General features: G+C 31.9%; 4 protein-coding genes across 5 annotated transcripts; 2 read left to right on the top strand and 2 right to left on the bottom strand.

Moving 5' to 3' along the window:
* Window positions 1-29: 29 nt before the first annotated feature.
* On the top strand, window positions 30-1,638 carry LOC109546164 (protein ARV1). Its single transcript, XM_019917010.2, has 5 exons — window positions 30-184; window positions 372-491; window positions 547-724; window positions 774-1,007; window positions 1,490-1,638. The coding sequence occupies exons 1-5, from the start codon at window positions 86-88 to the stop codon at window positions 1,618-1,620; spliced, it is 762 nt and encodes a 253-aa protein (XP_019772569.2). The 5' UTR covers window positions 30-85; the 3' UTR covers window positions 1,621-1,638.
* Window positions 1,629-4,643, bottom strand: LOC109546163 (probable proline--tRNA ligase, mitochondrial). Of its 2 annotated transcripts, none has more exons than XM_019917009.2 (7): window positions 4,481-4,643; window positions 4,019-4,196; window positions 3,590-3,663; window positions 3,060-3,321; window positions 2,473-2,660; window positions 2,169-2,384; window positions 1,629-2,067 (listed from the first exon to the last, which is right to left on the bottom strand). In XM_019917009.2, the coding sequence occupies exons 1-7, from the start codon at window positions 4,571-4,573 to the stop codon at window positions 1,741-1,743; spliced, it is 1,338 nt and encodes a 445-aa protein (XP_019772568.1). In that variant the 5' UTR covers window positions 4,574-4,643; the 3' UTR covers window positions 1,629-1,740. The 2 variants fall into 2 exon arrangements, with proteins under 2 accessions (XP_019772568.1, XP_048521420.1); XM_048665463.1 differs by lacking the exon at window positions 4,481-4,643 and adding an exon at window positions 4,260-4,474.
* A 434-nt stretch (window positions 4,644-5,077) lies between these two features.
* Window positions 5,078-6,605, top strand: LOC109546165 (V-type proton ATPase subunit e 2). The gene is made up of 4 exons (XM_019917011.2): window positions 5,078-5,287; window positions 5,349-5,396; window positions 6,086-6,173; window positions 6,307-6,605. Exons 1-4 carry the CDS (start codon window positions 5,190-5,192, stop codon window positions 6,331-6,333), a joined length of 261 nt encoding a protein of 86 aa, XP_019772570.1. The 5' UTR covers window positions 5,078-5,189; the 3' UTR covers window positions 6,334-6,605.
* A 604-nt stretch (window positions 6,606-7,209) lies between these two features.
* LOC125504099 (protein slit-like) lies at window positions 7,210-13,159 on the bottom strand (the record flags this gene model as incomplete). Its single annotated transcript, XM_048665464.1, is given in 10 exon segments — window positions 7,210-9,296; window positions 9,355-9,795; window positions 9,874-10,013; window positions 10,358-10,446; window positions 10,855-10,937; window positions 11,710-11,828; window positions 12,099-12,322; window positions 12,403-12,637; window positions 12,693-12,900; window positions 12,990-13,159. Coding segments are annotated over 9 exon segments (1,355 nt in total), but the record flags the coding sequence as incomplete, so codon positions are not given.
* Between the last annotated feature and the right edge of the window lie 530 nt (window positions 13,160-13,689).

Here is a 13,689-nt window from a genome sequence, read left to right as displayed (position 1 = left end):
ATTATTTACATTTCTGCAAATTCAAATATTAGTGTCAAAAATTAACCTAATACAAAATGTAAGCAGTACAGTTCTGTTGATAAAAATGTCCAAAGAATATAAATATTATTGCACTAACTGTGGTGGAAAAGTTGAAGGGCTGTTTAAGAAATACAGCGAAACTGTACTAAAACTAACAGAATGTGTAAGATTGGTGGCATAAATTTAAAAACACATAATCATAATTAATAAAAACAATCCTAGCAATGTTCAAATGCATTAATAATATTGTTGCTAAATATCAATAATTTCAGACTGAAAATTCCACTAATATAGTTATAGCTGTTTCATATTTTTCGAATCCTATCTAACTGACGCTACCAATGTTTTAGAAATGTTGCAATGAAATAGCAGATAAATATGTGGAATATGATATAGTAATAATTATTATAGACTTGATTTTGCTAAATACCAAAGCTTATAGACATATCCTGTTGAATACTGATTTCAAGGTATGTGAACTTACTGAAGATGTAAAACTTTATGAAAATATCTAAACACTTTTAGCATTTTTGGAAATTGTCTGTAGTTCTAATTCTTTTGGAATCATACTGTATATGGGCCTTATCATGTGGAGTTAATACTCCCTGTAAACCAATTAACAAAACAGAACCAAAGTTACACGACTTTGATATGAATACTGAAGATCTCAAGTTTTATGTTATTTGCTTGAATACAACCCTAAGTAAGTGAAGTTGGAAAGTCGACAATATCTGAAAAATAATCCGTTTTAGGTTACTTATGTTTTGTAGCGGTCATGTACTTTCTTACAGTATTATATAACAAGTATTTAGCAAGTCGTCCGTATACACCATCACAATTAGCGCTCATTGTGAAAACTGCAACTTTGTCGTCCACGGGAATATTTCTACAATTACCATCGATAATATGGGATATGTCCTTGTTCAGTTATCACTTACACTTTATCACGCTGTATACTTGGTTGTGCCAACTGTTAGCTTATAAAGGTATACATACACGTTTTATTTATCGTCTAAGTCTGCTACTATTTGGTCGCGATAGTCGAATTTACTATATCTTTGGCGGTTCTTCACATAGTTTAACACATATTGAAAATACTTTGTATTGTACATTTAGTCTGTTAGTAGTATCACACTATCTAAACGTAAAGAGGCTATTTTTTAATAGACCATCATGTAAATCCGCTATGCGGTTTTATCACATATTGACTGTTATTTTATAACATCAGACTCTTCATTAGGCTTGAGTGCTTACTCAGTATACATTTTGTAAATCAATTTCCAAACTTAACATTCTAAACTCCCTAAATTCCAAACTTTGTTGCTCCTAGATTATTTTATTTTTATTTATATGACTATTTACGAACCGTTTTTAAGTGGGATAGCTCTGTTGTTTTATTTCGAACGCTAATGATATTTAGCATGTTCTGTTTGAGAGACAACTAATCGACTTTTTCTTATTGTTTTAGTGATTTGTCCAAGTCCGAAAATTTGGTGCCTCTTAGTTATTTTTTCAGCACACATTTTAAAGAGCGCATCTAGCTTATACCTAACCATACAACTGAATTCAATACTGCATGAGAGTTTGGAGCTTCAATAAAATATATCTTTACACTTGCACATGTATTTCCTGAAAACCTACAACCTCCCTTATTGATAACAAAAACAGAAACGTTTACTTCTTATATTGATATTGAAACATTCGAGCTAAACTATAACTTTAGTTTGAAGATGATTTCAGCCTCTCATTGTCCAGTTGTCCATTTTTATTAATATATGAAACAATATCGCTTTCATGTAGATTCAGCTGAACATTTTTAACGATGTCGTTCAGCTCATATCGTGGAGGTGTCTCGCAGGAATTTTTATTTAATACTATGATATATCGAATGCCTGTTCTCTTACAGTCTAGTAACCTTCGGCCAATGGTCCATTCTGTTCTATCATCAAGTATTATATCATTTTTGAGATTCGGCATAAAGGATTCCAAGTTTCGGTACAAGTTTTCACCCAGGTTGCCGATTAGTTGGTCTTCTTTGCTTCCTTTCTGCAATAGAAAATGTAATTACAAAGCGTTTCTTTACGCGTTTTAAATAATTTAATTTATTTAGCAACACTATTTTATTGTCAACAGTGCAAGTCACTTACTTTCGGTGTAATAATAACTACATTATATGGAGCAATGCTATCAGGCCATCTTAATTCTTCTTCTGAACTGAGACACTCCAGAACTGCGCCCAAAATGCGACTAACTCCAATCCCGTAACTGCCCATTTGTAGGTCCTCTGGTTTACCATTTTCATTCAAGTAAACTGATTTGAGCGGCTTGGAATACTTGTCTCCGAGCAAGAACGTATGGCCAACCTAAGTTGATTTTATCTAGTTGTCAATAACGCAAACTGCTCAACACTTTCAACTTGATAATGGACTTTGGTGTTACTTTCGATCTTACCTCTATAGCGCTTTCTATAGATATATTTTCGCTTTCACCACATTTACTGCATTTATGTTTTCCAGTCAGTTCTGTATTAGTAGCATGATTACATTGATGGCAAAGTAGTATTTTGTCATCTCCAATTGCAGCGGGATAATGATATTCATGAGACAAATTACCACCCATTGCACCAGAATCACCCAAAACTAAAATATAATAATAAACATTTCAGTGGATGCATCAAAAAGTTTTCATAATGTCATCGAACTTTAGAAGTCTATTTTTGCGAGTGAACTCAAAGTTTGATTTGATTGAAATCTGTCCTTATTTTTAATTTAAAATGTTCACTGGTTCAAAACGGAAAATTTCAAATTTTGTATGATCAGGGTCTTGAGATCAATCTATGGTCATTAATCTATCAGTAAAATAATTATCTTTATGTTATCATTAGATCATCAGACCTTATCATCTGATTTATGATGTAATAATATGTTTCTCCTCTAACTATTGGTCATCCTTAGGTAAAGTTTGGATAAGGTATGAACACGCTATGAATTTTCATTTTATCTGAGCAGTAAGTTCTGATAGGTTCTTTCTATGCTCACCTTTAACAAAATCAACTCCTATTCGTTGAAATACTCTGTCATAACTTTGGCAGATGGTATTGTAAGTTTTTAGTGCGTTTTCTTGATCCACATCGAAACTGTACATATCTTTCATTAGAAATTCTCGGCCTCTAATTAATCCAAATCGAGGTTTTAGTTCGTCTCGAAACTTTGAAGTAATTTGATACAACAACAGTGGAAACTTTTTATATGATGTGGTTCCTAATGTTGATATTAAATTGGCAGCGGTTTCTTCGTGTGTCTGAAAACATCCATTATTTAAAATCTTCAGTGTAATTGATATTCGTATATATTAGGTATTACTACAAATTATGTTATTCAAATATCTTTGTTGATTAGTGGGAAGAAGCCGTTTTTTCTTAGTAACTTTTTGTATTATACTTCTTCTTTCGTATTTTACTTTTTGTTTTCTTTGCAAAAAATGGGCTCATTAATCTGCAGCAATCGTTAACTAGATATCGAAAGCATTCTTAATAAGCATACATATGTAATATAAAATATTTACCTACAGGGCCTAAAATGTATTTCTGATCATGCCTGTCGTTCAAAGTTATCAGTTCTGGACCCATTTCGACGGCTCTACCTATAAGTAAATAATTGTGTGGTCATCTACAGTGTAACTCATTTAAAAGTGGTAAAAACTTTCAAATTTCAGAAACTTTTTTAGGATTATAAAGCTAGCATAAATGTACCTCAGGACAAAGTATCGAATTATTGCAAAAAATAAGGCATACTTAGTACTTTTTAGGGACGAAAATTAATGAAAACGCATTAGCAATTATTTTACAAAATATCTGAGTTGCTGAATTAAGCTATCTCAGAAGCGAGCATGTACCAAACTTTATAAAAGTATTCACGAAAAATGTTTAATTAAAATATTTTGCAATATAAATTAACAAATATGTATGTAAGCAGTGAAACATTTCCTAGTGCCTTACCACTACGTTCCCAAAGATTAGATTTAACTAAAGTAGGAAAACACGTCTTTTGGCCGCCTATTCTCTGCATTTCTTCATCTACTATATTTACGATTTTATTTAATGCCCTTAAGCCCATTGGTAAAATATGAAAGCACCCTGGAAGGGCTTGCTGAATAATTCCTAATTCAATCATCAGCTAAAAATAGTGGAAATGCGTTTATATTGAAATCTCACTTAGAATGTTGCATAAAACTTATACTTGCTTGCATAAAACATACTGGATTTTGCGTTTAAGTATATTGCTTTGTATATCTTAAATGGAAAGTGCTGTGAAGAATATATGAGATGAAATGAATGCAAAAATAGCATAGTTGCTATTTATTTCCTTGACTTTCAGTCTAGTGCATTATTAGGAGTATTTGTAAATTAGGGATATTAGAAATGCTGTACTTATTTCAACCTTTCAACTTGAAAAATTACCCTATGACTCTTCGACGTAAAATCCTTATGAGTTCGTTGATGGTTTTTTCCAATTGCGGTAATTGGTTGAAAAACCTTTGATAATCGTTCCATTTTAAGATGATTTAAGAATTAAAAATTAAATTTAAGGCTGACTTAAATTTCAAACATAAATASAAGGTTGTATATGCTAAGCTTCTTCTTGWATCTTGCTGCAAATATTAATTTGCTGTTGCCAAATCATTGGGCTAAAAAATACACTTGGTTTATTTGTTCTTTAATCTAATAAAGGAAATATAAATTAATATATAAATAAATCAGGTGCTTTTAATTAAGTAATAATTTACTTCAAGATTTATTTTTATGCTGAAAAATAATCAAAAACCATGCGCGATCCCTCAGAAAAGTGTAGAAATAATTCATTTATTTATTGCATGTGCACGAATACAAATTTCCAAATTAATTTATGATTAACTATGATTATGTGAAAAGCAATAATCTGCACGAAACTCACCTCTTCATAGTTCTGGTCGTTCTAAAAACCTTCGATAGGTGTCGGCTTTAGTAATTCTTCTTTTCTGATAACTGCTACCTTCACATTATTCGTTGAATCGATCACGTGAATGACAACTCCCCTACCTAGTCATATGATTTTGACGTCTATTTTGCGACCCATTAGATTCCGTCTTTCAAATATTCCCTTTAAAATTTACTAAAATTTCGGAATAAAATGGGTGCAGCGCTTTTGCCGTTCATTATCTTTACTGTGTTGTGGGGAGGAATAGGAATTGTGCTTCCATTCATCGTTCCTAAGGGCCCCAACAGAGGGTAAGTTTATAAAGTAAATAATTTACTAAATTGTTGTTTCTAATTAAATTTTTCTTTCCAGGATTATTCAGGTGGTTTTAATTTTAACTGGGGTGTGCTGTTGGTTGTTGTAAGTACATATTTTTTCACTTGTGTTCTGTTACTAGTCATGTGATTAAATTATGGGTGTTTCGGCCGCACTTGAGAAACCTAAGTTTTCTGCAGAAAAATAAAGCAGCAGTAAATTAACAATCCATTTTTATATACCATTCTGGAAATMATTTSCATTGTTTYCYTTCTAGTTCAAAGAAAAACTRTTTTACATTAATACGAATTTATTGCTCCACGYACACTATTATTCTATAAATTAAAATAAATGTTGAATGAGCCCCACTAGGGTTAATACCAGTTTAAACAACTTAAAAAAATTGAACTTTTTTTTATCCAGCACACATCTGAATGTTRTACATTTATACTAGCTGTTGACCTAAAGAATGGAGATYCAATCCATTTATTTATTCTTTTATTCGAGACCATCAACAATATTTGACAAACATCTTGGATAAGCGGTATCTTTCCGTTGGAATAAGATCGATAAGCTGCCCATATGGCAGTATCTCATAGTTTTCTCTACGCTTATTAATTTAACTCTTTATTGAGTCCAAAAATGGGTTTGAAATGTTGGCAASCAGTTCAGGACTCCCTGTACAATTAGGTTTATTTTGAACCACCGTTTGGGCCAATTCCATAATCTGTTTATTAAAACTTCATCTACTATCAATATCAATAAATACACAGGCTGTTTTACGTTTTTTCCAGCTGGTTATGTTGCTATGTAGCGCAAATGAATCCTTTGATAGGACCTAAACTAGATAAACACACAATCATGGTCATGGCTAGGGCATGGGTAAGTTATTTATATATATATTTGTGCATAATGAGTACTAGAGTAGGTTCTTCGAATGGACATACTCGTGTATATTTTCTAATATAGAATTCTCATAATCATTTGTTTGAGAAATTCACTATACATTTTTTAGGGTGATAAAATTCCCGATTCACAATAGAGTGTACTTTCATGCAGAAATCAGGACCTATTTGAACGAACAGAAGACATATTTGAAATTATTTTAAACTTTAGTGAATCTATCTGATCGTATCACCGCTGAACTGTTATTTTCCAACTCACCAACTTCAAATTGTTGATTTTATTTGTATAAATTCCTGTGTTATTAAGTTATTTATAGGGACACCTTAGTATTGTTTGTTAGATCAATTACTTATGTTTAGTCTTTACCTGTATATAAATGTTTCATTCCAATAAAGATGTTAGATCAAATTCTTGTATATTTGTTATTTTAACGCATGATAAATTTCACTTTGCTCGATTATTCTGATAATTAGACACTGGTAACTGTTAATTGTAAATGTATTCTCTAGCGAAGTCTCTAAATCTTCTGATAGTGCCTTTCGGGGCCTCTTCAAATTGTTTCTGGTATATTTATCGTAATAAAAATTCCCATTGGATCTGCAATATTTCATTCATTTTTCTGTGTTTGTATTTTGTTTTTACAGAAAAGTTTAGAAGGAAACTGGATACTTTCAAACAAATATAGAAAATATGAATAAAGCAACAGAGTTCTGCTTGAAACTTTGCCTACATCCATAATTAGTGTGGGTTTGGTTTGGGCCGAAGTACTTACATTGCCGATTTACTTCATATTTTTAAATATCATTGATAAAGCATCTTTTGTTACATAAAGCTACATTCGTACTATTTGCAATAGAACGTTTGCTGTGCACTATTTAAGTTTAAAATTCCAGTGCTTCGTGGAAAAATCCGACGTCCGACAATTATTATTACTTACTTTGATATTTCCAATTTTAAGTTAATTTAACAGTGTCAATTCTCGGTTTAGGGGTGAGGAGATTTAACACAAAGGTATTTTTAAATCAATTTTTATCTTAAATATTTTATACACAATTCAAGGGGATAAAAATTATTACAATAGGTAAAATGTTATTGTAATACACTTAGGCATTAAGTTCCATACATGGATAGCATTAATTTTGCTTTTGCGATGTTTTATGGTACAATACTGCTACTCTCGATTAGACGTAATGGATTTTCAGCTATAGTGTTTGCTTCATTTTAATCAGCTCTGATTTCTAACAAAATTTAATCCAGAATTATACTAGTAGGTTGGTATTTAATTATACAATTTAAAGAAGGAATATTTAATTTACAACAGTTCTGATGAAAGAAGTGTATTTCGCCTAATACTACGTAATCAGATAATTAATTTACAATATACAGTTATTTCAAAACGTTTTCAACAAATGAAAAATGAATTATTAAATCGATTATTAAGTCTGTATTATAGCTGGCTTTCAACGTTTTTCCATTTGTTGAGAAATTTCAAAAATATTCCCTATAATAAGTCCTTATGGATGTTTTGCAAATGAGGATCGTTCTATTTTTTGACAGGCAATCACAATATCAGCTACAAACGTTTTTAAGTAAAAAGAACATTCTCTCTAATACTTCCTACGCGAACAGGAAATTTTCAATACTGTACTGTTCTTATCTAACGCACATTTTTACTGTATGTCTTATTAATTGTTTGAACACATTTTAAAATCACCGAAATATTTTAAAGCTAATCTCAACTATATAAAAAAAAACAGGAGTATTTTATTTTTGAACGATTTCACGTTCAATAAATTAAAGCAGACAAAGTCTATTGAATGGTATAAACAGTTTTTCTAGATATATTATAATCAATAATCAATTCCACTGTTACCTAAAATATAGGTTCGATAATATCTTGTTTAATCATGCTGTAAGGTCAGAATTAATGTCAGAAGAACAAATTATTAAACGTTACAATTAAAAGGATACCTATACATAACTAATATTTCAATCGAATACGAACGCAATGCATCTACTGGTAAGAATCTTCTTAATAAATACTACTTACTCTATGCGAATATATATACAGGGTGCTATAAAAAAAATAAATATAAATATATTAACCTAATTGATACTTGTTACGTCTAAGATATACAGGGCTTTAGCAAATCTATAACGAAATGTTGGCTAATATTGTTCAGATTTATTAGGAACAGACATATTGATAAAGCAATTTTAAGATTAGGAATGTAGTGAACACTTTTTGGAAAATACCCTGAATATTTTCTACGTTCTAAATAAATCTCTAAAATACTATAAGTAAACTTTGTAACAAAAGTGTATGTGTTTACACAGTTCTTTTTAATAGCTAGGGGCCTTTAAAGGTTCTAAAATCCTTTAAAGTGGGTCATTTGCGCTACTACATACGTTTCTAACGTTGGGGTTTATTTTACTGGTTGTTTCTTTAGGATCAGAGTGGCGTAAGTCTTTTGAATATTCAGTCCCTTTGATGGTTATCGTTTTATATTAATTTTGGAACAAAAACTCTAATTTTGAGGAATACGGAAAAAACTGATGGGAGTTTGGTTCTGTATTTTTATGTGATCAGAAACGATATTGTTCTGATCAGCTGAGATCCATTGATAAAGTCTACGTTCTTATTATTAATCCAGATCATTTTTCAAATTAAATTCAAATTTTAGGAATATAAGAGCTGTCCAATCATGTAATAAGAACTGAAATTCTAATTTTATTATGTTTTGATGGTGTTGCTAAATTACTTGCAGAAAAACAAAAGTTAATGTTGTATTCAGTTTTACGGGTCGTCAAAGTACTGAATTAAAATACTATATGAAACACATAGTTTAACATGAAAGTTCTGTTTAGTTCAAAGTTAATTTTGTTGCTGCAAAGCAATTTAGGCATCTCAAAACAACAACGCAAACACTATTGATTAAATTATTTTAATATGCCCTCAATTTAGGAAGCCTACCACAGTTGAAACTGGTCTAGATGAACGTGCATACGCTGCTTGATCCAAATGAGTGCTAAGTACACGAACGAAGTGATTGTTGTAAAATATAAGAACGCTGAGAGTAGACACTGTTTGTCGTGATACTGAAAAAAAGTTAACAATACAAGGAAGAGCTTTCCAAATTTAAATCAAATGGCTTACCAAAACAAACCGTTCCTTTTTGTCATGCTCAAATTCGCTCTCATCAATGTGCTGAACTACCAGGCCATTTAGATGTTCACCTGATTCAGTCTCGTTAGGCACGAGAAATGTGAGCTTAACGCCTTCGACAGCCTGCGCATCAGATTTCTGTACAACAGGCGCAGTACGTGGTTCAGCATCGTTAGGAGCAGTCTGAGTTAAATAAGAAGGACTCAGCGCCGGTTGGTTGGATAATGGATACAAATCAGCTTCGTTTGTGACTTCAGGAGCAAACCCATATATGTTTTGCGTATGTTCGGCTTCAACAGCTTTGGATGGTACTTCGTTAGAAATGTATGTAGTAGCGGACGACAGTCAGTAGCATTTCTTTGTACAAGCGCATTTGCGCACTACGTCAATATCTCTGGTGTACCGAGTACCATCGGAGCATATTAAACGAACCTAAAAGACATCAGAAACCTTGTAAAACATATACTTATTTTTAGAGCTACATAGAATCTACTTGTTTATTGAACTTGCCTTTCGTCTTTTGCTCTTTTTCGCATGGCAACAGCTTGTGCCACAAGAGCCGATGCACTTTGCAATTTTAAGTGGTTTCCTCGATCGGCAGCCGTTTTCGGAATAGTACTCCCTTACTTGTTCTTTCTTACACGTAGGAGCTAGAACATGTTTTTTAAGTTGTTTATAAATTATCGGTTTTTACATTTTTCATATTGCGAAATAATACATAAATAAATATAATTTGATAAACAAAAGATATATATAAATACAAAAAAGCTGAGAGTAGATGGTTGCAGTAGCAGTAACAAGTGACTCTTAAATGATTGATATTTTATTTACAAATGATAAGCAATTCTATGTTCTGATTAATAGCGGAAGCAAAATGAACCACAATATGTGAATTTAGGACGAATCGTATGTTGAGCTTAATGGATTTATTTATCTATGCTTGGATGTTATACTAATCTAAGATCTTCCATTCCCAGTATGTTGTAATACTTACACTCGTTCTCACCTTGCTCGCAGTACTTTCCTTTGTAGCCAGGCTTACATCGACAGGAATATTCACCACTCCCATTTGGAAGACATTTGCTAAAATCATTAAATAAAATATGTAGGTGCTCATGCAGTTTAAATTGCATTTCGGAATTTAAATTGAATTTCCTCGAAATTAGCATACCTAAGGAAAACATTGAAAGAACAGAAATATAAATAAGAGCCGTTTTCTATAGCAATTTGTATAAAATGGCAACATAAATGATCAATTATCTGTATTTTAATGTGGTCTGCTGTATTAAAATTTCGTTATTTTCTATAATGTCTTCACTTCACTGTAATACTCCCAAAGCACACAAAAATTCGGGGCGTTTAAATCATGAGATCTAGTAAGTCTATAAACTGACTCAAATTCGATTTCTAGTAACTAAAGTAGTTCATATAATGGTTTAACTGTTTTGGAATGTGAAAGTAACTCACATCTGTAAAACCTGTTATTCTTACCTCTCATGTTTACATTTATTGTTAATACATGGATCTGGAGGGAGTGCTGGTGGTTCTTCAAGCATATCATCTGTTTCGTCTTCCTGTAAGCGATARATTACTGTGMATTTTGCATTTTTTGTCATTCGTTAGTTAGTAGGTYCRTTTMGTAAWAAAWWCTTTAAGTTACTTTTTCCTTCCGTAGAGTAAARTWATCTCCATAAAATTAAATTAACTGTATAGTATTGAAGCTGCAATCATTTGMGAGAAAAATAGTTTTTTGTGATGTTATGTCCTTGAATGACTCAATTTTAACTGCCTATTTAACAAAACCATTATAAGCTACTTTAAATATGCTTTAATAAATTTAAACGAAAAATGTGAACAATTAGCAAMAACTAAGAGCTTATCATACTGCTTTARAATTATTGATATTTTTTAACATAAAAACAAATTACTTTATTTATATTGTAATTATTTTAATCACAATTACACGCAKTCAGGAAAATAAATAAAAAAATAATTATTTATATTAATTCTAGTTTTCGTTTTATTTATCGGAGAAAAAAYATTTGTTGCCCTTTTTCTGATGTTMGAAATTTCTGATCTTTCAATAAAACATTTCGACATCGATTCTTAACTATMAAKCATCAAAGAGTAAACGTACAATTGGAAACAAAAGATGGTAGTAAACATGTAAACAATTCATTGAAACAGTTCGAACCCAAAATTGTCCCCTCATAATTTATAACACACATACATTGAGTAATTTCATCTAACGAYCTAAACTATTACAAATCKAACTATTACTTTTTTCTATTAAAACTCTTATCTCTCTTATTTTGTATGAGAATGTTTTTTTTTTGCTTTTCCTACCTGCAATTCGTCATCAGACTTATCCTCGGTAATTCCACAACCAGGCTGGACTTTTTGTTGCGTTTTTGCGTTTCCAAAGTCGACTTGCTTGTGATTAATCCACACTTCTCTCATACATCCTAGAATAAATCATAGATACACGTAAAAAATATGTTTTCGTGATAGTAACTCCTCCCAGAAGGCACGTTTTGCAAAAACATGAAACCTTTTCACTTGAGCATGCCAAAGTGATATTTTCCAAATTTAAATTGATTTAGTTGACAATAAAAATACATCAATATTTAAAAAATATGAACTGAAGCTGAGAACGGCTTGCAGAAATATGCGGCAAGTGTTTTGAATTCTCAAAGTTAGTTAACAGAAAATTTGTATGATGTTGCATAACTTACCAGAAAAACTGGTTAAATTCCTCAAGTGCCAATCGGTAAATGCATGTTCTCCTGGATCTGGTGGTATTCCACCTAAATACATAGGGGTGGTTAACTTGAGGTAATCTTTAGATCCGTCATTAATAATGCTTCTCGCTAAGCCTCTGTCCACACGAAGGGTGAAGTTTTTCTTGATCGCAATCAGTTCAGCTATATGGTATTGACCATCAGATACCATTTCGAAACTGACGAAAAAAACGAAATTGAATTACTAGTTTTTCAAACACTGATTTAAATAAAACTGATGATGACTTGGACTATTTACCTGTACATTGTGGAAACTGGATAGTTACCAACGTTGTAACTAACTCGGATTCTTCCATTGAAGAGTTCAACAGCTAAATGTTCATTAAATCCATCGTAAATTAATATACCGTCTTGTTGAGTGGTAGCAAAAACTATAGTAACATTTGCTTCCGGCTTGATTCGTAGTGGTTCAAGTTCGACGTAGGAATTGTTGTGAGTAAAGCTAAGGCCCGTTAAGTACTCACAACGTTTCCCTAGAAGCATTTTAGTTAGGAATTTGCACTTTCGAAAATTTTAAGAGCTTATAACCTGAGTATCCTGGTGCACATTTGCACAAATAATCGTTCGAGCCGCTAGGCTGGAAACAAACTCCGTGCACACAATCATGTTGCTGGCATGGGGAAGTTTGTGGGTACATCATCGCCACTATGGGGCTGATTTCGCAGAATTTTCCTGTAAAGTCTTCCGAACATTTACAGAAGTATTCGTTTATGCCATCGACGCAAGTAGCCCCATTCTGCATTAAAATACAAACGAAACATTTGAAATAGTCGCAGGGGAAATATGCAAGTTTAAGATCGATGTGTAGGATTGCGCTAAAGTTACCTGGCACATGTGGTTCTGGCAGTCGTCTACGTTTGAGGAGCAGTTCTTGCCCTTAAAACCAGGTAAACACTCGCAAGTATAATAACTATCGTGATCGACACAGCGAGCATTATTTTCACAAGGGTTGTATTGCTCAGTGCAAAAGGGAATTTTTCGTTCGCAGTACTCGCCTGAAACGTACAATCTTAATGACAATTATTTTAATGAAACCCGTAACTTTTCTTACTATTGTTATTGTCAGTTTTAGTAATTCAGGAAACAGACTGTTAATAGTTATTTTTCAACAACTAAAGTGCACAAAGGGGGCCAAGTGATAAAAATGTGTGTCAGTGGTTCAAATTTGACGAGCTTTACAAGTTTTCTGCATTATTTGCTATTGAATACTGCCAAAATTTTATTACTTTTAGTAAATTATAATTTTAAAATTTACTAGTTAAAGAAAAACAAGTTTGATGTTTTAGCTCGGTGAGAATTATGTTGCAAATAACAGCATTTAATATTAATGTTAATATTATGTATGTATTACATAATCAGATGCGTGGTTTTATTAAAAACCTTCTCGATTTTCCGGTTTCCTAAGCACCTCTTTGCTACGTTTTTACAGATATTTACAGTTTTTTCGAAATGATTTCTAAACTGTTTTAGAAGTTGGCAATTATTAAGACTTCAAATATTTTACAAGTTTTCTTTCTCGTTTTGG

Source organism: Dendroctonus ponderosae, unplaced genomic scaffold (genome assembly GCF_020466585.1).
Source record: "Dendroctonus ponderosae isolate FM_Combo_2020 unplaced genomic scaffold, Dpon_F_20191213v2 Dpon_F_20191213_39, whole genome shotgun sequence".
Lineage (NCBI taxonomy): Eukaryota > Metazoa > Arthropoda > Insecta > Coleoptera > Curculionidae > Dendroctonus > Dendroctonus ponderosae.
Note: the sequence above shows the minus strand (reverse complement) of the source record. Positions and strands in the feature narration are given on the sequence as shown.